The sequence below is a fragment of the Macaca nemestrina genome, chromosome 19, assembly GCF_043159975.1.
Source record: "Macaca nemestrina isolate mMacNem1 chromosome 19, mMacNem.hap1, whole genome shotgun sequence".
Lineage (NCBI taxonomy): Eukaryota > Metazoa > Chordata > Mammalia > Primates > Cercopithecidae > Macaca > Macaca nemestrina.
The window spans coordinates 16,437,628-16,463,463 of NC_092143.1; the positions used below are offsets into that span (position 1 = coordinate 16,437,628).

General features: G+C 40.9%; 1 protein-coding gene across 7 annotated transcripts in view; it reads right to left on the reverse strand.

Moving 5' to 3' along the window:
- Positions 1-11,724: 11,724 nt before the first annotated feature.
- LOC105476986 (serpin B6-like) overlaps positions 11,725-25,836 on the reverse strand; it is a 44,175-nt gene continuing 30,063 nt past the window's right edge. For all 7 annotated transcript variants that reach the window (XM_011733284.3, XM_011733281.3, XM_011733285.3 and 4 more), the window contains 4 exons: positions 20,088-20,205; positions 18,780-18,922; positions 13,889-14,044; positions 11,725-12,522 (listed from right to left, as the gene is read on the reverse strand). In XM_011733284.3, the coding sequence (XP_011731586.1) occupies positions 12,118-12,522; positions 13,889-14,044; positions 18,780-18,922; positions 20,088-20,205 (822 nt within the window). In that variant the 3' untranslated portion in view covers positions 11,725-12,117. The remainder of the gene's footprint in view (positions 12,523-13,888; positions 14,045-18,779; positions 18,923-20,087; positions 20,206-25,836) is intronic.

The window sequence follows — 25,836 nt, forward strand, 5'->3', positions numbered from 1 at the left end:
GCGGATCATGAGGTCAGGAGATCGAGACCATCCTGGCTAACACGGTGAAACCCCGTCTCTACTAAAAATACAAAAAATTAGCCGGGCATGGTGGTGGGCGCTTGTAGTCCCAGCTACTGGGGAGGCTGAGGCAGGAGAATGCCGTGAACCCGGGAGGCGGAGCTTGCAGTGAGCCGAGATCGCGCCACTGCACTCCAGCCTGGGCAACAGAGCAAGACTCCGTCTCAAAAAAATAATAATTTAATTTTTATATGTCAACAGTTTGAAGCCCACCGAAACTATTCTTTTTGGAAGATTTTTATGAAGGTTAGAAACCTACATTTCCAAATTTTTAAAGTTTTCTTATATGAGAATTTTAACATTTTTAAACAACAAAATCATACAATTATGGAAAAATACCCCAGGAGGGGTTCTCAAAATGATGACCCCAGGCTCTTTCAAAAAGCAGTTCATTTCTCATTCATGGAAAAGATGCACATTTACCTGAAAGGCATTCAATTGTATTTTTTTCAAAAATGTTTGCTAGGTATTCCACTACTGACAGCCTCTTATCTCAGAAAAGGTCAGCATAGGAGGGAACAGTAGCCTTTCACAAAAGAAAAAAAAAATGCAAATGTGTAATTAATTCCTTTTTTTAAAGTACAATTGTTGTAAATGATGAGTTGATGGGTGCAGCAAACCAACATGGCACATGTATACCTATGTAACAAAACTGCACGCTGTACCCATGTACCCTAGAACTTAAAGTGTATATATATATAAATGTACACTTGTATGAGATAACAAGAAAGTCAGCATTTTTCAAAAGACTGATGGCTGCTTTCCTGCTTATTACAAAGTATTATAAAAGTTCTGCTATTTAACATCCTAGGTTTTTGGTTTTTAAAACTGCAGTGATACCATCTGGTGGCAAGCATTCCATGCAATATCTTGCTGAAAGCAAATGCACAAGAAGGCTACTCTCAACCCTATTTTTGACGAAACAGTGCTCCTCAGTGTCTATGTAGAGGTTCAAAGAGCCAAGTTTTGGTTCAAACCCAGTTATCCCAGATCCCAAAGTCTGTGCTGTTCTGCTTCCAGAGAGGAACTGGGCAGGCTAAACAGGAATCAGAGATAGACATGGACACTCAAGTTGAGAGCCTTACAGAACAATGTTGAAAAGTAATCTTTGCCACTTCAGGTTTATATTAGACCCCTACTTTCCAGAGGGTTCTTACTCTGTAAAATCTTTCAAAAATCTCAGCCCATCTTGGACTGAACATGATTGGGATAAAAAGTAGACAGGGACTATTTCCCAGGGTCTCAAGGCAAATGGTGGTGAAGGGAAGGTCTTAATCTGAAACATCCATACCACCAGGGTTTCCACTCTACTCCCACCATGGAGGAGTGGCCAACTGTCCCCTTGACTAGATTTAGCTTATCCTAACCCTCTGTTTTAAGGAAGGAAGTAGACCCCCTCCTTCCTTCTTCCCAGGACATAAGTGCATGAGTAACCTTCGTTCCTACAGCCTTAATCTCTCTACTATTTTGCAAAGTCTTAGCACATAAATATGCTCAGTATCTCACATACTAAAAACAAACGTGCTTTCTTTACCTTTTATACCGTGTAGCTACCACCCGGCTTTTTCATTTTTCCATTCACAGTCAATTTCTTCATAAAAAGTGTACCCATAGGCTGTTGTCCTTTTTTCACCGTTAATTGACTTTTGACTCCACTGCAGTTAGACATCCACCCAAACATTCTCTGAAATTGCTCCTGAAAGGGATACTAATCATCTTCTAATTGCCTTGGCCAAAAGATACATCCCAGGTCTTATTTGATTTTGTTTGTTGGCAACATTTAGTCCTTTCCTCTTTGACCTTCCCAGGATGTCCAGCGCACCCTTCCCTTCTTTCCTGACTCTTTTGCCTGGTATCCTGATTCCTTTCCTGCCATTCTAAGCCCTCTTCTTTTCACTATAATATGATCTTGTATGACCTCCACTATATCCATAGGTTCATGTTTCAACTTTTAACTTATTCAAAATCTCTAACCTGTCTCGAGCCGTAGATGTTACCTGTGTACTACTGGACATCTCTCCGAAACCTGGGTGTTTCCCTCCCCACTTCTTTTAACTAAATGATCAAAAGTCCTGTTATTTATATCACTTTTGTGTTCCTCCCATCCATACTCTCTCTCTTACCTCCATCATCTCTCATGTCTCTCCTAAACAATTAATTTTCCTACCTACAGTTCTGATCCATGCCAACCTATTGCCTATGCTGAAGTTCAGGTAAACATTCCAATTCTAATTATTTTATACCTCAGTTTAAAATCCTTTATAACATCCTCTTATCCAAAAAGATAAATTACAAACTATTGAGCAAGGAGTGTAAGCCTCTTAACGTCTTGATTTCTCCCTTCTTTTCTTTAGAGCCATAGCAAATGATTTACATTCCTTCATATCCTCTATTCATATACATGGGGTTCCTGGCATGCAAGCTTGTCTTTCAAAATTCAGTTCAAATAATGTCTCCTGCAGGAAGCTTTCGCAGAGCTCTTCAGTTTGGGAATTCTGCTTTTAAAGATCCACATTCCTACTCTGCACCCCAAACCAATTAAGTCAAGATCTCCTGGGCGAGGGAACCAGGCCACAGTATTTTGTAAAACTCGCTCAGTGATTTCCCTGTGGAATCCTAAAAGTAACTGTTCCCAAGAACTCTCCTCAAGAAGTCTTGGTGCAGGATTCACCCCCATCTTTTCTCCATGACTTTGAAACCCCTCTCTCTAGTGGCTACAGACTCACATTTGAACTGTGCCCAAACTTACCTGCTCGGCCAGTTGAAAATGCCAAGGTCACTTCCCCATTGTGCATCAATGTCTCCTTGCTGGTCAGAACTAGATCCAGACTTTGGGCCCCACTTGGTCCATCCACTCCTTTTCCTCTTTGACCAGCAAAACAAATTAAATGATGAAAAATGCTTGTCTCCTCCGTGAAACTTCCAGCAAATGTCTGGTAGTTTGAAGTCCTTTACAAAGGATATAATTTGGCCCCTGGAAGTTTGGTTGTAAACACAGATATATCCCATGTAGGAAACACAGTGCATGCAGGTGCAAAGAGGCACAAGATAGCACCATGAAAACCATGACGTATCCAGGCCTGCAGTGGTTCAGATAGTGTGGATGAGGCACTGCAAGAGAGCGTCTGATGTGTCCACAGGGCCATGTGGACTCTGTTGTTGGGGTTTCTTCGTTCCCTTGTGGACTATGGGAAAACACAAAAGGATTTTAAGCTGGGGAGAAACATGGTCATATTTGTATTTACAAAGGTCCCTTGGGCTGCATCATGGAGTATATTGTAGAAGGGTACCATTGCCTGCAGTGTGTCCCTAACCATGTGTTAGGGACAGAGCATGGGTGAGAGTTGAGGAAAGCTGAAATGAAGCAGAGGCAGGAGAAATGGACAGGAGGACATGGCCTTGAGGAATTTCCAGGACATAAATTTGGCATCATTTCTTGGACCATGAAAGGAAGAGGGAGCAGGAAGAATCAAAGATGAATCTAAGAATGAACAAATCTAATTTTTGGAATAATGCAATGAAATGTGGAACTGGTCTGTTTTCCTAGTTAAGGAATTTGTCTGCAAGTCTATATTCATGAAGATTAATTGTATTTATTTTCTGAGTATGGACAATTTAAATGCTGGTCCCTAAAGGGAAACCTCTCTCTCAGAGTACCTGAAGCCCAATTTCAGAGTGAGCCTGAACAGGCTCCCCACTCATGAAGCTTTCCCCCGGCCCACTGGGGAGGCGACAGGTAACTGATAATGTTCCAGAGTATATAATTCAGTGCCTCAGAAACTGTCCTCAGCCTCATCTTCTGTCTTCTTGCCTCATACCTAACTTCACATCTCTTCAGTTGGTACTGGGGAGTATCTGCTGGTTCTCAACTCCTGACTCAACCTTGACCTAGTTTTGTCTGACTCCCTTGGCTCCTGACTTTGTGGACCTCAGGAAGGGCACAGTCCCAGGCTAGTCTCAGGTCGAGCTACCAGCGCCTCCAAATTAGACTTCCACTTGTCAAGAGGAAAGCAGAGTCCAGGCATAACTGGAGCTTCCTAGAGTGGTTTGAGATCTCTGTACTCCTTGTTATGAAATGAACAAATACTCCACCTTGAAGAGTCTCACGGGGCGGGGCACAGTGGCTCATGCCTGTAATCCCAGCACTCTGGGAGGCTGAAGCAGGCGGATCACCTGACGTCAGGAGTTCCAGACCAGCCTGGCCAACATGGTGAAGCCCCATTTCTACTAAAAAATGCAAAAACTAGCCAGGTGTGGTGACAGGTGTCTGTGATCCCAGCTACTAGGAGGCTCTGAAGAAGGAGAACTGCTTGAACCTCAGGAGGTTGCAGTAAGCTGAGATCGCGCCACTTCACTCCAGCCTGAGAAACAGAACGAGACTCTGTCTCAAAAAAAAAAAAAAAAAAAAAAAAAGGAGTCTCACCGGAATTCCAATATATCCTTCAGTGACTGACCATATACTCCAGCAACAGTTAGTTACTTCATATATGCCGGCCACACCTCTCAATCTTCCATGAGATTCCCAGCAAGCGTCCCTGGTTTTGAGAAAGTGTAAAAAAAAACAGCAACAAAAACAAAGCACACTTGCTTCAGCTAATTAATGCTAAAGGAACAAAGATAGCATCATAAAATGTAAGCATTTGAAGGAACCATATTGTTGACGCTGTTCCTTATATTTTGCAGGGGAGGATGTGAAACAGAGGTAGTTTGTGTGATTTTCCCAGAGTCCCATGAAGAATTCATGGAAGAATTGAGACTACAGTCGGTATGACCACATTCCCAGAGAACTGCTTTTTCTGCCACACCCTGCAGTAATAATATTGTCACAAGACAATTGGACAGTGTTTCATATATTCAGTCATGGAAGAAGAGTTCGATGGAAACGAATAAATGTTAGGAAAAATTAATTCGATTGTGATAACACTTAAGGAATGGAGTGTTCACTCTCTAGGGAAAGTTGGGCTAAATGATGAAGTGGAGTGTCCCTGTATGTGATCTGTGGTGCTATTTTGCTGTAGGTAAATTCCTATTTTTAACTTCAAATGTGCTCTGACTGCATTAGTGCCAATTTTTTTGAGACCGGTGTACCTATCCTATTGGGTACATTCAATTTACACAAGTACATTCTCTTTTCAGTTCTCCCACCACTTCTCTCTATTCAAACAACTAAAACCTTCTTGAATATTATTTGGTTAGTCCTTTGAGTTAATGAATCATTTTATAGGATCTGCTTCAGACAAATTAGTACTGCTTACTAACAGCACAATCCTAAATTCAAAAGACTACTGAGTTATCAAGTGGATGTCTAGATCATCCAAAATATACTGGCTGTGGTTTGGGTATGGATTTTTGTCCCCACCAAAACCCACACTGCGATTTAGTTCCTGGTGTGCCAGTGTTCTACTTAGGGAGAGGTGTCTGTGTCATATAGGTGGATTCCTTGTGAAAGCCTTGGTCCTGTTCTCCTGGTAGTCAGTGAGGTAGAATTAGCTCTCATGGAATGAATTAGTTCCTCCAAGAGTGGGTTGTTATAAAGTATGCTTTCTCCCCGTGTTTGGTCCCTCTTCGCATGTACCTGCATCCCCTTTGACCTCTTCCTTGTTGAACCTGCAGGTTCACTGCAACTTCCGCCTCCCAAGGTTCAATGTCTTTTGACATAGCACAAAAGCCCTCTCCAGAAGCCTGGGGATGCCAGTGCCGTACCTCTTGTATAGTCTGCAGAACATGAGCCAAATAAGCCTCCTTTCTTTATAAACTACCCAGCCTCAGGTATTCCTGTATAGCAATGCAAAACAGACTAAGACAATGCTTATATTAAAGTGTCTAGATTGTTACCAAGACAAATGTAAGCAATGAAACATACATGTTGTAGAGCATCTGCTGACCAAGGGTATGGAGAACCCAGTGGACCTTAATGTGAAAAGCATTACATTAATATGTCTGCTATTGTATTTCAAGGAACTTATAAAAGAAAAACGTCTCCTGATATGGCATTGCCTGGAAACTGCCATTAGTCCCTCATTAGTGAATTGTCAGTCTCTCCATTAATTTGAAGGAGGTTAAGGGGAAGTATTAAGTAACAGAGTTTGGAGGCAATTAGAAAGGTCTCTTTGGTTTCTAAATGTATCTTTTTGTGCTTTGATTGAATATGTTGCAGATAGGAAAGTTAAATGGGAGATACCCTGATATCCTCTCAGATTTTAGCTTATCAATAGTTACCATTGATTGTTGAAATAGTGTGAGTTCATGCCACTTGTTCTAGTGTCCTGTCTAGTTCAGCATTAATCTCAGAATTTTCAGTTTTTAGTGGAGTAGTTTTTCTTTTTTTCTTTTTTCTTTCTTTTTTTTTTTTTTTTTTTGAGACACAGTCTCGCTCTGTCCCCCAGGCTGGAGTGCAGTGGCCAGATCTCAGCTCACTGCAAGCTCCGTCTCCCGGGTTCACGCCATTCTCCTGCCTCAGCCTCCCGAGTAGCTGGGGCTATAGGCGCCCGCCACCTCGCCTGGCTAGTTTTTTGTATTTTTTAGTAGAGACAGGGTTTCACCATGTTAGCCAGGATGGTTTCGATCTCCTGACCCAGTGAGCCGCCCGTCTCGGCCTCCCAAAGTGCTGGGATTACACGCGTGAGCCACCGGGCCTGGCCAGTGGAGTGGTTTTTCTAATATCTGCATTCCCTCAAGCCAGAATGTGTTTGGTAGACCCACACTGTGGACTTCAAGCTTCTGCCACACTCTTTCATAATAGTATGAAAGCTGTTTATTCAGTTATATTAGGTAGTGTTCACTCTGCAAACAGAAACTACATCACAGATTTGAAAAGAATATAAAGAATTATTAAGTAATAGATTTTTTAAAAAACACTGTAATGGGAGCAGATTTAGAAGGTACAAAAGAGAAATGGTCACTTCATGTCTTGGGGTAAGTGGAAAAAAGAAAAAGAGCTAAAGACTTAGGAAAAGACATATGCTATGGACTGTATTATGTCCTCATAAAATTTTTATGTAAAAGCCCTAACCCCTAAGATGATAGTATCTGGAGACAGGACCTTTGGGAGTTGCTTGGGGTAAAATAAAGTCAGGAGGGTTGGGCCCTCTTGAAGGAATTGGTGGCATTAAAAGAAGAAGAAGAGAGAAATTGCTCTCCCTGCCATGTGAACATAGCTAGAAGGTGGCCTTCTGCAAGCCAGGAATAGAACCCTCATCAGAAACCAAATCTCCTAGCACCTGATCTTGGACTTCCCAGCCTCCAAAACTCTGAGAAATGCCAGTTGCGTAAACTGCCCAGTCTATGGTATTTTATTTTTATTTTTAATTTTTATTTTCTGAGACAGTGTCTCACTCTGTTGCCCAAGCTGGAGTGCAGTGGCATGATCTTGGTTCACTGCAACCTCTGTCTCCTGGGTTCAAGCGATTCTCCTGGCTCAGCCTCCTGAGTAGCTGGGACTATAGGCAGGTGCCACCACGCCCAGTTAATTTTTTTGTTTTTGTTTTCGTTTTTGTATTTTTAGTAGAGACGGGGTTTCACCATGTTGGCCAGGATGGTCTCTTAACTCCTGACCTCAGGTGATCTGCCCACCTTGGCCTTCCAAAGTGCTGGGATTACAGGCATGAGCCACCACACCCAGACTATGGTATTTTATTATACCCACCTGAGCAAACTAACGTGACTAAATGTCCCAAGGCTGATATTCAGAGTTCTTTGAAGGTGTGGTTGCCACAGGAACATGCAGTCTGCAGTGGCTATGAAACTTGCCAGATGGCCAAAGGTGGCTTATAAGAAGCCATATGCCCTTGCTGGAGGGTGTGGGCAGGCTGTGGCTGGTCCGTAGAAGCAAATGCCTCATAAGAAAATAATTGCCAGAAGTTGCATCTTGGCCAAAGGCAGAAATGACCACTGTGTGGAGAAAGCATGCCCTGAGAATGTGGCTACAGATGACCAAGTGGGCTGCTGGGTGCCTACACTGAATAATCCTAAAATCAGAATCCAGAAAGTGCGTTTCTACTGCTATCTTCTTACAGTGTCTCTCCAGCTCCCTCTACTGGCAAAGCCAAACACTGGGCCAGTCAGTCAAGTTCATGTTATAGGATCCAGGTTTACTACCATAAAGTCCGCAAAGGTAGATTTAGAGCTGATAAACAATAAATTGATACCTGGCACAGCAATGAATGGAGTGATCAGGCAAACCTGTCATTAAATTTGGGATGATTAAACTAGTGAATCTGTCTCTGTTCCGGATCCTCTCCAGAATCCTTCAAGGACAATATGTAAGGAATTCACTGATAAAACATTGTATGCTTGGTCACAAGTAGCTAGAGAAAGCAAACTACTTCCGGCCTGGCGCGGTGGCTCACGCCTGTAATCCCAGCACTTTGGGAGGCCAAGGCGGGTGGATCACGAGGACAGGAGTTCAAGACTAGTATAGGTGGGAGAAGAATTTTATGCTGCACTCCCCAACAGCCACTAGATATGCCAATCAGGTGTGCATGGTCCATGCTATGACCTGTGAGTATCAGATTAACGTCAGCTTGTGCAGCAAGCCCACAGGACTGGAAACCTCCCTCCAGTCCTCTGCCCCCTCCATCTCCTTCAACACAGAAGCTTCAGGTCAGGAAAGGAAAGGCCATCTTTCACATGCCGAAGTGCATCAGCTTCTTGAGGGGTGCCTCATGCGGGTAGAGCCTGCATCTTCTCAGTCTCTAAACCATCCCCTGCTTTGGACCTCTCTTTTGCAGTTGTGGCCCTGCAGCCCTCTTTGAGAAGAGGGATGCAAGAGCCTTAGAGTTCCCATTTATTGATGCATAGGAGGAGTGAAGGCTCTCAGGGCCTCCATTCAGGATTCCCGGAGGGGGCAGCAATGCTTCCAGAGTTCATAGCACCCAGATGCACCTGACCTTAGGTCTGTATCCCAGGATGCTCATCCCTGGATCCAGGATGATGTGCTTTTGGTGCCGGAAGTTTCCGAGTCCCACTTTTCAGATGGATAACACAGCCAAAGAAATCAGACTTCATGTTAAAGGGAGACAGGTTTCTGGTCCCTACTCTTCCTGCACTATGCTGACAGCTGACCTTCTGGTAGGAGCTGATATAGGCACGTTTCATGATAACAAGAGGAAGAGATTACCCATGGCTTTTCTGGAGGTACCAGGCTTGTTTGAGTAATTTTCCGGTTTTTGGCATTACCAGACATTGGATCCACATTCTACCTCATTGCCAGCTACAAGAACTTGTTCAAGTTACTTCTGAGTCTCAGATTCCTCATGGGTTTATTATCCCCGAGGATTAAATAATCGATGTAAAATGTCCAATGCAAAGAAGGTATTCAGTAAACATCTCTGAAGAGGTGAGATCAACTTTTTCCCCTAGAATTCAATTCTAAATGGAACTCACTTTGTGGATCCTTACAAGAAACACTACATAGTGTAAAGGAAATGTCTTAGTGCAAGTTCACAAAAGACATGGAGTTATTATTTGGGAGGCTGGACCTTTCGCTGTAGTTGTTTTGATCATCTCATATTCACCTTGTTGGTGAAGGAGGGACCTCCCCCACTAAATAGTAGGAGACAACCAGACACACAGCATGAGACACTGGACAGATGAAACTGGCAGCAGTTTATTAGTCACATCTGCTAAGAGCCCAAGGAGGGAGGTCACTGTATGCCATGCAGGGTCACAGGAGAGTTGCATTTGGGAAAAGAGTGAACCAGCAGGGGCTGTGGAAGGCAGGCTTTGCAATAACAAGAGGAAGAGGCGATTCCTGGTTCCTCCAGATGTGACAGGCCTGTTTGAATAATTTTCCAGGCTGGAGGGCAGTGAGCCAGGTTGGGACCCAGGTGGGGTAGCACTGACTGGCCGATAGGGGAACTCAGAAGGGGAAGGAGGCTTCCTGCTTAGTGGGTGAACAGGGTGCACATATCTGACAAGAGCAGGGGACTGCGTGGCCAGGCCTCTGAGGCCCTGAGAAGCCCATAGATGTCAAGGCAGTCAGGTCTTACAAGACAGAAATAAAATATTGAGTGATAACTCTTCAAAGAGAATATGACAAACATAATTTTACAAAATGCTCTAGGAACAATATGCATATTGTTATCTCTATGTTTTATGATTTACATGGCTAAAGTCTGATTATGTTATATTTCTATAACAGATAAAACCATTATCATTCATTTTCATAATTCACTATTGAAATGATTTGATTATCTTCATGCCAGGAAAGAGAAAAAAAAAAAAAAACCACCTTCCTATTTGGATAGTTAGAGACTACTCCATTTACACTCCCCACTCCCACCTCTTACTGCACTTGACTGGACTATCCGCAAGGCAGTGCAAAGAGGCATGTGCTTCCCTGAGGAACAGGGCGCCACCCTGTGGCCCCTGGCTGTAACACTCAGAGTCTCTCTGCAGTGGGAGAATCACATGAGCTGATTATTCCCCACCTTTCAGAGTTCTTTCCAAGTCCAAGTGTTGGGCAGAGGAGGAAGAGGAATGAGAGTAGCAAACCCGGCAACCTCCGATACTCCCGCTTTCCTCTCTCAGCCCACATACAACGTGGATGTTTCCTTATAATCCTCAGTCCAATTCTCTCCCTGAAGCTAGCTAGCTGGCTTTGGTGCAAAGGGAAAAGTGGGCCAGTTATGGAAAGAAAATATGGGTTGTGTCAGTGAAGTTCTGAGGGCTCAGGGTCTTTCTGGCTGCAAGGGGGTTGATGGAATAAGTCTTTTTAGCTGTGCCCTAGAAAACAATATGACCCTCCCTATTCAATCTAAATCATCAGTGTGTTCCCTTATCACTGATCACAGCAGTTGCATTTCAAGCCTGTAACACAAATGGCCACAGAAAGCTTAACGTCCTTTTCAAAAAATATTTCAAATATAGAACGACATGTGATGTTTACCCGTGAAGCTGTCTCAGACTACATTACTGTGAACAGAACATATATAATCATCTCTGCCTCCTGATAGCAAGTGTAAATTTTCAGAGAAAGTGGATAGTTGTACATTTGAATAGGCTTGTGACCCACTGATCCCTGTGAATGCAAACTATGATTAAAACAGAAACACCCGGGAAATTGGACTGAATTCTCACTGGTCTCAGTTAACTGCTCTCTCACCCTCTGTGCCAGCTTCTGAAGAGCTGGAATAGAAGTCGCTTCTGAAAATTTCTTTCCCTCCCTGCCTCCCTCCCTCCCTCCCTCCCTCCCTCCCTCCCTTCCTTCCTTCCTTCCTTTTTTTTTTTTTTTGACAGAGTCTCGCTATCTCGCCCAGGTAGCGCAGTGGCACTATCTCAGCTCACTGCAACCTCCACCTGCCAGGTTCAAGTGATTCTCCTGCCTTAGCCTCCCAAGTAGCTGGGACTATAGGCGTGCACCACCATGCCCAGCTAATTTTTGTATTTTTAGTAGAGACCGGGTTTCACCATGTTGGCCGGGCTGGTCTCAAACTCCTGGCCTCAAATGATCCACCCATCTTGGCCTCCCAAAGTGCTGGTTACAGGTGTGAGCCACCCTGCTGGGCCACTTCGGAGAATTGCTGAGTCCTGCTCACCATACTTCCTCCCCAGTCTCCATTTCACTTTCTATTGTTCCATTAAAAATGGGCCCACATTTGTCAATACTATTGAACAGAGAAGACAGAAAATATCATGTATCTTCTTGTGGAAGATATCTTTGGGAAAACAGAAGGATAGCATTCTGTGAGGGTGGCACCATATACAAAGTGAAGAGATAGCAGATAACTCTGACAGTTGGAATATGTTGATGTGGGCAGTGGGGAGAGGGTTACACCTCATTTCAAGCAGAGGGGTTTGACTAAGTGGTCATTGATACCACCTGCAAAGTGACCACAAAATCCTTGGAGACAAGTTCAGACCCTAGAAAACATTTAACATGCAAACACACACATAAGGGTTCTCAACAAGAAATTTCAAAATTAGATTCCTAACATCTCATTTTTGACTGCTGCAATTATAAAGTCACTTTGGGTCACAGGCACACTATAAAGAGTGGAGGAAATGTAGGTCACTAAGAGAAAAGAGAAGGACTATATCCAATGACTACCTATGTCCTTATGGAGACGAAAACCGGCCACAGAAGAGAATACCATTGGTTTTGCTGTGCTGGATGAAGAAAAGGAAGGGATGGTCTGCACAGAACCTGAGGGAGTAACTGGCACAACATAAAACTATTTCTTCGGTGGTAGCTGCTGCTGCTTCTGTACCTTCCTCATTGACCTCCACAAAGGACTTGTGCATGACTTTGGACAAGTACAGATCCTTCTTAGATGACATTCCTGAGAAGTCTGCCCTGTCCTGTTCAAAGGCATCGACCATGCCCATACTGCGAAGGACGTCCTCCATGTTGTAAGTTTCCTCTAGTTTAAATCTAGGAAGGAAAACTTCCATCTCTCGTTCATGCATGTTGTCTGGGTTTGTCCATTCTATGAATCTCTCATAAGAAAGTTTTTTCTCCACCTAGAAGAAGAGTGTTGGATGTTTTAGGGTCTAGATCAGTATTACCCAATACAGTTTTCTGCTATGATGTTAACGATGTATGGCCATGCTACCAAATGTGATAGCCATGAGCCAAATATGGCTATGGAGCACTAGAAGTGTGTGTAGTATAAAGGAAGCCTTGATTTTTAAAATGTTATTTAATTTTAACTAATGAAAATGTAAATAGTTACAGGTGGCTAGTGGCTACCATATTGGACTGCACACATCTGGATGACAGCACAGTAATGCTAAACCATTCAAATATGAATTGATTTTATATTTCTGTGCTTTGACTCTTCATTTCCAGAAACTTAGTCAAACCATTTCCCTGAGGCAGAATCTTACAGTTTGGCTGCATTCGTATAAGAACAGCTGTTCTTACAAAGTTTGGTGTTGTAGCTTAACAGCAGCATGTTGAGGTAGGATATCTCAGACTTGCCTTTTCTTCCATCTAAACTTTCTTCCAATGAATCCATCATCATTTTCTGTTAATTTAAATTTCCAAATCTCTCTCTCATCTGGCCCTTACTTCATTTCTGCTGCCACTGCCTTCATTCAGGCCTTTGTCATGTCTTGCTTGAAAGGCATAGCAACATCCCTTCTGACCTATCTCTATTATCGATACTTCCAACTCATCCATTGCAGGCAAAAGGATTAGCTTTCTGGAAACTCAAATTACTCTCCAGCTAAATTTTTCATTGACTCTCTACAACCTTGCTGTTCAGTGTGGTCCATGGGCTAGCAGCCTCAGCATCGCCGAGGAGCTTGGTGGAAATGCAGATTCTCAGGCTCCTCCATTCCAGTCTTACTAAATCAGAATCTTCTTTCTAACAAGATCCTCAAATGATGCACGGAGTCACAGCAGCTGTTCCCCCACATGACTGCTTTCTAAAGAGCAAACTTACAACTATGGGGCAAGGTTGTGGAGAAGACTACTAATATTAGTCAATGGCATACTCTGTGCATCGAAACAAATGCATTATATATACTATGTCTTCCATCCTATGACATCCCTCATAGGGAGGTACTGCCACCATTTTCCATAGGAATAAACAGCCTGAAAGAGTACAGATTTCTAAATTGTAAAGAAGGACATTGAACTCTGACCTGGTTCAGAGTTCAGAGTTGACCCCCAACCTGAGCCCATTCTAGGATAAGAGTATTTTCTAAATTGTGTTCAACACTTAGAACATCACCCCACTGGATGTAATCATGAAAACAGAAAAGGGCATGTGGCCAAATATGTCAGGGAAACACTGGTAAAAGCAAATTTTCAAAGTTTTTTTCCTAAAAGACTTGTGAGAGCCTTTACTATGATAAAATGCATACTTTGAACACTCATTACCATTTTCAAATCAGTGTTTTCATTGGGAAGCAAAATGATCATATTCAGTTCCTTTCCAACATAGGGAAGCACTAGAATTTGGCTGGATATTTTCCTTACATAGGTCATTTTAAAGATGGATTCCTTAAACATCATTTGCACAGGTTTTTCTTTGTTCTAGAAAGGAAACAGATACACATTAAGTTGAAGCACAAGAGTTGAATATTGAGCATAATCAACAGAGCTGGTCACTTTCTGCCCCTACAAATGCTTTCTTTCTTTGGTCTCTAGAAACCCGTATTAGACCCTTCCTTTACTGGTTCATGGTCATTACCTCAGTCTCCAAACACTGGGCTACCCAGGCCTCAATCCTTACCTTGCTTTCTGTTGGTGATCTTGAAGCAGATTAGGATATGCCACTCTGAAATATACCACCTTGGTTTAAGAATATTTTGAACTGAAGACATTAGAGTTCCTGAAATAGCCTATCTGCCTAAAAGCAGAATGTCCCCGAAAAAACTCAATTTTCATTATTCTCTTCCTTGGTAACAATTCTAATTTTCTTAGAGATGAAAAGTCTGCACACACCCAGCCAGACATTGTCACAAGCCTATTACCTCTGCCATCGATTCTGCTCCAAAAGGATCCATTTATCTTTCCACAAAAGGGATTTGTTTTTCCCAAGTGCCCTTTGTTCCCCTCCCTTTCTCCTACTAAGTTGGGTAAAAACACCACAAATTCTAATGACTTCTTCAAATTACTTATCACTGAGTTTTCCCATGTATGTGTGTGATGCACAAGTTAATAAATTTCTGTTCGTTTTTCTCTTGTTAATTCTCTTTTGTCACTCTATAAGGTCCCAGCCAAAGAACTTGCGAATATAGAGGAAAACGATTTCTTTTCACCCCTATCATTTCATTTAGTCTTATGAATTTAAATATAAAACCCAAATCTGCACCTCTGGCCTGGAGCTCACCTCAGTAGTCCAAATTCATAAATTTCACTGCCCTACTCAACATCAGCATCTGAACATATAAAACCAACCTCCAGTCTAACTTGTAACACTGGGCTCCTCACAACCCCTTCCCAATCTGCTCCATCTGTTTTCTGTCCCATCTCAGTTGAGGGGGACACCATCTTTCCAGTTGTCGGATACCCTGGAATGAATGTTGACTCCCATCTTTCTCTCACAACACATATCTGACCCTTGGCAAATTATATCAGCTCCATTTTTACAACGTAACCAAAATCTAACCTGTGCATCCTACCTCCGCTGCTATCATCCTAGTCCTGGATGGTGCAATAAACTCGTAAGTGATTGCCTTATTTCTGCCCTTATCCTCCCTGTGATTATTCTCAACACAGGAGGCCGAGAGACCCTGTTAAGACAAAAGTCACATCACTTCTCAACTGAAAACCCTCCTGACTCAGAGTGAAAGCTGAAGTCTTTGAAAAAACTGGCAAATCATGTCAGGAGCTTGTCCTCCACTGCCTCTCTGATCTCACCTCTTACTGCACTCCCTTTGCTTGTCTGCTACACTCAGAGTGGTTGCTTCACGGATCCATGGACAAACTATCTTAACTCTGCCCACTGAACTCATTCCCCCAGAACCTGTAACACATATGGCCTCACCTCCTTCTGTCCTTGTCTCAAATACCACCTCCTTCAGTGAGGGATTCCTTAAGACCCCTACCGGAAGTTGTGTTGCCCCACCTCAACTTTCTATCACCTTTTCTTTGTACCTGTCTCCATAGCACTGCTTTTTAATATATGTTTACTGTCTTTCTCCCCGACGAACATGTAAGCTTCATGAGGAGAGGGACACTTTGCAGATTTTGAACATGGCTGGAATAGTACCTAGCACAATACATGACATATAGTGAGCACTCAATCACTGTTCGTTAAATAAATGAAGAAACAAACTTAACAACAAAAATACTGAAAAAAAAAAGAAAAATTAACACAACTTACTAGAAGAACACCACATCTGTTGCTAATGCATCCTCACACAGTAAGAATGATTCGAGGACCATGATTATATTCTACACAATAATTCTGCTCAATTGCTGAGTGAGTATCCCTTATCTGAAATGTATGGGGCCAGAAGCGTTTCAGATTTTGGATTTTTTTCAGATTTTGAAATATTTGTATTATACCTACTGGTTGGGCATCCTTAATCTTTTTTTTGTGTGTGTGTGACAGAGTCTCGCTCTGTCACCCAGGCTGGAGTGCAGTGGTGCAATCTCGGTTCACTGCAACCTCCACCTCCCAGGTCCAAGCGATTCCCCTGCCTCAGCCTCCCAAGTAGCTGGGACTACAGGTGTGCCCCACCATGCCCAGCTAATTTTTTGTATTTTTAGTAGAGATGGGGTTTCACCATGTTAGCCAGGATGGTGTCGATCTCCTGACTTCGTGATCCACCTGCCTCTGCCTCCCAAAGTGCTGGAATTACAGGTGTGAACCACTGAGACTGTCCCGAGCATCTTTAGTCTTAAAATCAGAGGGGAGGGATAGCATTAGGAGGGAGAGCATTAGGAGATATACCTAATGTAAATGATGAGTTAAAGGGTGCAGCACACCAACATGACACATGTATACATATGTAACAAACCTGCATGTTGTGCACATATACCCTAGAACTTAAAGTATATATAAAAAAAAAATCTATAATCCACAATGCTTCAGTGGCCACTTTCTTTGAGCATCATGTTGGTGGTCAAAAAGTTTCAGATGTTTGGAGCATTTCAGATTTTGGATTTTCAAGTTAGGGACACTCAATGGTACTTAACTCTGCTGTTGTCAAATGAAAGCACCTATAGACAGTATTTTAGCATATGAACAAAGCTGTATTTCAATAAAACTTTATTTATAAAAATAAGTGATGGACTAGACCTGGCCATTGGGCATAGTTTGCCAACCACTGGTCTAGGAAAATTCCTCTCCCCACTTTCAGATCTCAATACCTCTAGTCTTGTGATATGAAAGGATCCAATCTTGGTCATTTGTGGTAACTCAATGATTCACTAAATTTGCAATTGTATAGGTAAGTTTTATTTTATTTTGTAATTAAAGAATTAAAATGAAAATGTATATCATCTCAAAATCTTCACCCTTTGAGAAAGTACATAGGTTGGTACACTTAACATTAATTGCAACTTGTTTTTTTTTTTTTTTGCGTGTGTGTGTGTGTGTGTGTGTGTGTGTGTGAAGACTAGAAAGCAAAACAGAATTCTTCATCTCCTTATAGCATAAAATAATTCTGGCCTGTGAGATAAAGAAAAAAAGTTTTCCTTCATGAGAAAAATGGCAGAACCTTAGAAAGACAAGATTTACTCTTCTTCCTCTGTTCTTGCTGCTTTCTCTTGCCTGGATCGTGTATCTAATGTCTGAACCAGCTTGTGACCATGAGGAAGTAAGTCATGGAAGTAATGAAGGCAGAGCAGAAGAGAGAGTGATTCCCTGAAACTTTCACTTACATCCCACATCAGCCTTGGCCTCTGCCCACCTCCAGAATTCCTATTGTGGAGGAAGAATATCAAGAGTTTAAACCTTGGCGTTGAGTTTTCTGTCAATTGCAGTTTAACGAAATCCTAACACAAATTTTGTTTAAAAAAATTCAAGGACAGAGGCCAGGCGTGGTGGCTCACGCCTGTAATCCCAGCACTTTGGGAGGCCGAGGCAGGCAGATCTTGAGGTCAGGAGATCGAGACCATCCTGGCTAACATGGTGAAACCCCGTATCTACTAAAAGATACAAAAAAAAAATTAGCTGGGCGTGGTGGCGGGCGCCTGTAGTCCCAGCTACTTGGGAGGCTGAGGCAGGAGAATGGCATGAACCCAGAGGCAGAGCTTGCAGTAGCCGAGTTCACACCATTGCACTCCAGCCTGGGCCACAGAGTGAGACTCCATCTCAAAAAAAAAAAAAAAAAAAAAAAAAAAAAAAAAAAAAATTTAAGGACAGAAATAGTTTTCCAGGGGAAAATGGAACAGTTCATTTTAAAACAAAGCCAGAAAGAACATACATTCCTTGAGAAACCAAAGACTCAATCAGGCTCAGGTGGGCACAGAAGATTTACCTAGTGATTAATAATTAACTTAATCTATTCTGTCTACTTTTGAAAATATCCTGAAATCTCTAGAGTTAAACAAAAGAAAGAATAAACCAGATTTAGAGAAAGATAAAGGGCCTTTTGCAAATCATGTATTCCAAGTTGGAGGTAGCTAAACTCTATGTCTGTCCTGTGTAAGTGTTTTTGCTCACCTAGTTTTTAGGTTAAAATTTGTGCTTATTCATCTTTATTATCAACAGAAGACTGAACGTAATTCATTGGTTCAGTACTTGTTGAGCACAAGGTACTGGTAAGGTAGCAGTCTCTGCACTCAAATGGCAACAAACAAAGTGGGAAAAGGGACACCGGATTCAACCACTGCAATGCCACCATGGAGCGGGAGGGATTGCTGTGACGGCTTGGAGGAAGAGACAGCTCAGGAAGGTGCACTGTCAGAGAGGCTTTCCAGAAGGAACAATGAAAGAAAGAAAGGCGCATATAGGTACTGTTGAGAAATCAAGATACAGAAATATGCGAGATCCAAGAGCCTCACACATCATACCACTCTTTGAACTTTATCTCACAAGTTTTGGGAAGCCAAGGGCTATAGACTCAGATTTGTGGTATAGATGTGAATACAGATGAGATAGGGAGCTGGACCAGAAGGCTGGGAGTATGTAGCCACTGTTGATGAGACGCAAAAAGGAGATGAAGGGTAGGAGAAAGGCCCCTGGGTTTGGAGGGGAGTCCTGCTGCTGGACTACCAAAGGGTCATGTCAAAGCTACCAAGAGTCAAGTTTTAAAGCCAACGTGAAGACGGAGACTGTTCCCAAGAATCACCACTGAAATTGAAAAATATTCACCTTGCTAATTTTAAAAGGCATTTCCCTGGTCATCTCTTTCACAAACTGACTTTCCCAGTTTCCTTTGAAGTAGATGGCATTCACGAGAATCAGCTTAGTCAATGAATCAACTGAATCTGGAGAGAGCATCTCTGTAATTTTGCCTGTTAAGAAGAATTAAAGAACCATTTAGCTAAAAGTATTCCCTGATGATTTTATCAGGAGGGATATTCAGATTATGTCATCTGTTTGAGAAAGCAAGTATGCATGAAGGTAGTTCATGGTGCCCTAAAATATAACCATGTAAAGGGATGCTTATTCTCACAATGACCATAGTAACAACACTGCAACAAAAACTTGAAATAGAGCTCTTGTAATAAAAACATCACTATTTGAATAGAAAGCATAAAACAAACAGGTAGATATTAATGGGAAGAGGATGACCTGATAATATATAGCAAGGAATGATTGGTGCCTGTGGTTTAAAGAAATAAACATAAAAGACTGGCAAAAACGTGAGCAGTTGTAGCAAGCGTAAGAACAGTTTAAGAACTAAAGCCTAAAAAGGGCATCGCTGGCTGGATGCTGTGGCTCACGCCTGCAATCCCAGCACTTTGGGAGGCCGAGATGGGTGGATCGTTTGAGGTCAGGAGTTCAAGACCAGCCTGGCCAACATGGTGAAACCCTGCCTCTTCTAAAAATACAAAAATTAGCTGGGCATGGTGGCAGGTGCCTGTAGTCCCAGCTATCCTAGCTACTCTGGAGGCTAAGACAGGAGAACTGCTTGAACTCAACAGGTGGAGGTTGCAGTGAGCTGAGATTGTGCCACTTTACTCTAGCTTGGGCAACAGAGCAAGACTGTCTCAAAAAAAAAAAAAAAAGAAGGAAAGAAAGAAAAAAGAAAGAAAGAAAAGAAAAGAAAGGAAAGAAAAGGAAAAAGAAAAGAAAACAAAAGACATGGCCAAGCATCCTGCCACATTACATAGATAAACCATAGCGCATAGGCAATACCAGAGAGGGAGGCCTTTAAATTCAAATGTTAATGCTATGTGTGAACAGAACCCTATCTAATATTAACAACAAAAATGTGTAGGTTCTTCTAGAAGAGATGTACTGCATATTGAGAGATATCACAGATAGATGATAAGAGCAGGGATAAAGCTAGAGAAAAGGTCTACACTCTGGCAATATTTCAGAAGCAAGTTTTTAAAGTTTGCATAGTTATTTAGAGAAAAAAAGCACTCCTTGTCATATGTGACAGTTTTATGAAGAAACTGACTGTAAGACTGTTTGAAATATTATTGAAATAAAATACCAATATGTTTTCACCTTCAGTTTTTTCAGCAATCCAGTTATTTATGTGTGTTCTGGACTTCTCTGTATCATTCAGGAAATCAAGCTGCTTTAGCTTTGCTTGGTAGAATTTGCCACAGGAATCTGTAAAACACTAGGAAAAACTGAGCAACATAATATCACAGCTAACAAGATAATTAACACCAACAACTTACTTCTTCATTGTGACACCTCAGAAAATCAATAATTGTATTATTTACCATATATAAATTCCAAACAAGTGTGAGAAATTAACCTAAAGTCCAAATTCTTTTCAGCTATTCCTAATCTTAGCTTATAAACTAAGTAATACAGTGATCTGCATATCAAATAATTTTCATCAACTGCTGCATCTTTCAAGAGAGTGGCAATGCATCAGTGAGATAATAAAAGGCATTGAGAAATCTCCAAGATGACATAACAATCCTTAACATGTAAGCACCAAATAGAGAAGCATCAAGATACATAAGGCAAAAACAAATGGAACTGAAAGGAGAAATAGATGAATCCACTATTATAATTGGAGACTTCAACATCCCTCTATCGGTAGTGGATAGATCTAGAAAGCAGAAAATGTGTAAAAACATAGTTGAACTCAACAACAGTCAACAAAGAGATGGATATAATTGGCACTGACTACTTTATCCAAGAAGAGCAGATTACACATTCTTCCCAAGCTTACACGCAACATTCACCAAAATAGACCACATTCTGGGCCATAAAACACATCTTAGCATATTTAAAATAATAAACATCATTTTGATGTCTGCTTTCAGAGTGCAATGGAATTAATCTAGAAATCAATAAGAGAAAGATGGCTGAACAATTCAAAGGTACTTGGAGATTAAACAGTACACTTTTAAATAACACATGCATCAAAACAGAAATCCCAAAAGACACTAAAAACATTTTGAGCTAGGTGAAAGTGAAAACACACTGACAACACTAAATGCTGGCAAAAACGTGGAGCAACAGGAACTCTCATTCATTGCTGGTGGGAATGCAATATTGCACAGTAACTTTGGAAGACAGTCTGGCAGTTTCTTATAAAACTAAAAGTATGATTCAGCAATCATGACCCTTGGCATTTACCCAAAAGTGTGGGGAAAAACCTGCATGCAAATATTCATAGCAGCTTTATTCATAATTGCCCAAGTTGGAAACAACTAAGCTGTTGCCCACCACTCTGGTGGGCACGTTAATAATGGGAGAGGCTATGCATGCACCTTCTGCTCAATTTTTCTGTGAACCTAAAACTGCTTTAAAAAATAAAGTCTTTTTTTTATTAAAAAAAAAAAAGGCTTCAAGACACTGTGACTATAGAATCTGTCACTTCTGTAAACCATTACACTCACTGAGTAAGGATTAACACAGCAAGTGCTATGTCTGCATCTACATTTTAGAACAACGGAATATGAAACTGGGTCTGTTTGTTTCATCAATTAGATGAATAAAGTATATACTCCTACACTAGCAATTTCTGTCAGATCTTGCTGCAATGCTATGAAAGTTGTAAACTCCAGTGTCCAGAGTGGTGCCACACAAAGCTATTGAATGCTAAAAATATGGCTAGTGGGACTGAGGAGGTAAACATTTACTTTAATTAATTGCTTTGAAACGTTCATAACCACATGTGGACAGTGGCTGTGATTCTGGCTGTTTTAGAGTATGAACAACTTTACAAAAAAAGCCCAGCCCTTTGGGAGGCCAAGGTGGGCAGATCACCTGAGGTCAGGAGTTCAAGACCAGCCTAACCAGCATAGAGAAACTCCATCTCTACTAAAAATACAAAATTAGCTGGGCATGGTGGTGCATGCCTGTAATCCCAGCTACTGGGAATGTTGAGGCAGGAGAACCTCTTGAACCCGGGAGATGGAGGATGCGGTGAGCCGAGATCACACCATTGCACCCCAGCTTGGGCAACAAGAGCCCAGGCTCCCCCTCCCAAAAAAAAAGTCCAAACTATAATCTGTTAATTTATTCTATGGAATTACAGGATATTCATGAAAACCTACATTATGCCATATAAAAGCAGAATCTGTGGAGGAAATTAAATGGATTGAAATAATTAGTTTGTTGTTCACGCACTATGGAATTGTTTCCTAATCTTTCTCGCCTACTGCTCACTGGTAAATATTTAATCCCCCTTTTCAGGTTTTGGTTTTTATACAAAATTTTATACTTCCATTTCAGTGCAGCATTGGTGAGGAAATATGACGGTAGTTATGAACACAGGTTCTGTAACTTATTAGCTGTGGGATATTCAAAAAATTGCTTAGTCTTTTTATGCCTCCATGTTCTCTCCTGTAGAACAGGGAGGCAGTAATAGCTACACCTCACAAGATAACTGTGAATAACTGATGAATTATTTTCACTTTATCATGTAACATTTTTGAATTTTCAGTATGCTTCATGCATTGCATAACTGATCTGTATACATCATTTTATTTAATCCTCCCATAATTCAGGCTTTGCCAATTTTGCTGGCTCTGCTTGTTTCTCAATGGTTTCGAAATTGGTTAAATTTCTCAATCTAAGAAAACAATCTGAAAGAAAACTGGTGAATCACATATTGTGGACTTGTTGCGGCACTAGGTGATGTTTTCAACTTTTCAACTTTTAAAAATAATTGTCAGTTAAATTAACTTACTATTTTAGAAGCCTTGAAGAATAAAACTAAAAGAACATCTAATTATCTACTGCTGTTGGTCTTGGATTTTGGAAATACGAATAAATAAATAAATAAGAAATTAATGATAAATAGTTGACAAGTATTTCTCATTTCTTTATTTTGTATTACAATATCAAAATAACACCTTAAAGATCAATTTTTTTAAATATCCACCAAAAGTATGTATTTATATGTTGGAGTTTTGTTTTTCTTTATACAGAAGGCTAATAAAAGGTGGTAATAACCTAAATAGTAGCTAAGACTATAAAAATAAGTGAAATGCACCATAAAATCACACTATAATGTACAACTCTCATAAATATTCAACTTTATGCTTCACAGCCTTTCTTGTATACCAGTTGGTTTTTAAACAATTAATTTAGATTTTGAAACAAGTTTAAAAAATAATGAAAAAGTCATGTAACACAGTAAGAGTGATATCCCAAACATAAAGAATTCTTGTAAATCAATAAGAAAAACATCCAGCCCCATGGAAAATGTGCAAAGGAAATATAAATAGGTGATTCACAGAAAAGTTAGAAATGTTCAGTTCACATAGAATAGCTGTTCAACAATGAGAACACATGGACACAGGAAGGGGAACAACACACACTAGCACCAGGAGGGGTTTGGGGGGTGAAGGAAGGGAGAGCATTAGGACAAATAGCTAATGCATGTGGGGCTTAAAACCTAGATGACAGGTTGATAGGTGCAGCAAACCACCACGGCACAAGTATACTTATGCAACAAACCTACACGTTCTGCTCTTGTATCCTGGGAACGTAAAGTAAAACTTTTTAAAAATGCACTTAAATTTCACATTCTGCTCCAAAATATAAACAGCTGATTAAACAGTTTGATTAGAAAGAAAACAAAAGCTGTTCAATTCCATTAATAATCAAAATGGTGTTTTTGGTGCTTTTCTTGCTTTATGGATATTAGCCCTTGTGTATCATATACGTTGTAATCATTTTATCTCAGGCTACCTTTTTTTTAACTTTTATTTTTGGTTCAGGAATACATGTGCAGGTTTATTATATAGGTAAATTGCATGTTGTGGGGGTTGGTGTACAGATTACTTTGTCACCCATCACTAATAAGCATAGTACCTATTAAGTAGTTTTTGGATCCTCATCCTCCTCCACCCTCCACCCTCAAGTTGGCCCCAGTATCTGTTGTTTTTTTATTTGTGTCCATGTGTACTCAAAGTTTAGCTCCCACTTAAAAGTGAGAAAATGCAGTATTTGGTTTTCTGTTGCAGTGTTAGTTTGCTTAGGATAATGGATGTCCAACTCCATCAATGTTTCTGCAAAGGATATGATCTCATTCATTTTTATGGCTTCATTGTATTCCATTGTGTATATGTAGCACATTTTTAAAAATCCAGCCTACCACTGACCACTGATAGACATATAGGTCGATGCTATGTCTTTGCTATTGTGAGTAGTGCTGCAATGAACATATGTGTGCATGTGTCTTTATGGTAGAAGAATTTATATTCCTTTGGGTACATACCCAATAATAGGATTGCTGGGTCAAATGGAAATTCTGTTTCAAGTTCTTTGAGAAATCTCCAAATTGCTTTCCACAATGGCTGAACTAATTGACATTCCCACCAACTATTTACTTTCCTTTGCAGCCTTGCCAGCATCCGTTATTTTTTGACTTTTTAACAATGGCCATTCTGACTGCTGTGTGATGGTATCTTATTGTGGTTTTGACTGGCATTTATCTAATGATTAGTGATGGTAAGCATTTTTTCATGTTTGTTGGCAAACTTTTGAAAACTGTCTGTTCATGTCCTTTGCCTACTCTTTAATGGAGTTATTTGTTTTTTGCATGTAAAACAAAATTCTTTAGATTCTGGGTATTAGACCTTTATCAAATGTATATTTTGCAAATATTTTCTCCGATTCCGCACGTTGTCTGTTTATTGTCTTGGCAGTTTTCTTGCTGTGCAGAAGATCTTAAGTTTAAATGGGTCCTATTTGTTGAGTTTTGTTTTTGTTGCAGTTGCTTTTGGTGTTGTTATTGGGAAAGATTTGCTAGTTCCTATGTCCAGGGTGGTATTTCCTAGATTATCTTCAGAGATTTTACAGTTCTAGGTTTTACATTTAAGTCTTTAACCCATTTTGAGTTGATTTTTGTGTGTGATGTAAGGAAGAAGTCCAGTTTCAATATTCTGCATATGGCTAGCCAATTATCCTACACACATTTGTTGAATAAGAGTCCTTTCTCCATGGTTTGTTTTCTTCACATATCAGATGGTTGTAGGTGTGTAGCATTCTTTCTGGGCTCTGAATCCTGTTCCATTGGTTGTTGTGTCAGTTCTTTTACCAGCACCATGCTGTTCTGGTTACTGTAACCTTGGAGTATAATTTGAAGGCAGGTATGTGATGCCTTCAGCTTTGGTTTTTTTTGTTGTTTTTGTTGTTTTTGAATTCTTTTTTTTGTTTGTTATTATACTTTAAGTTCTAGGGTACATGGGCACAACGTGCAGGTTTGTTACATATGTATACATGAGCCATGTTGGTGTGCTGCACCCATTAACTCGTCATTTACATTAGGTATATCTCCTAATGCTGTCCCTCCCCTCTCCCGCCTCCCCACAATAGGACCCGGTGTGTGATGTTCCCCTTCCTGTGTCCAAGTGATCTCATTGTTCAATTCCCACCTATGAGTGAGAACATGCGGTATTTGGTTTTCTGTTCTTGCGATAGTTTGCCGAGAATGATGGTTTCCAGCTGCATCCATGTCTGTACAAAGGACATGAACTCATCCTTTTTTCATGGCTGCATAGTATTCCATGGTGTATATGTGCCACATTTTCTTAATCCAGTCTGCCACTGATGTATATACTGGTTGATTCCAAGTCTTTGCCATTGTGAATAGTGCTGCAATAAACATACATGTGCATGTGACCTTACAGCAGCATGACTTATGATCCTTTGGGTATATCCCCAGTAATGGGATGGCTGGGTCAAATGGTATTTCTAGTTCTAGCTTTGTTCTTTTTGCTCAGGATTGCTTTCACTATGTGGGCTGTTTTTTTGGTTTCATGTAAGTTTTAAAATA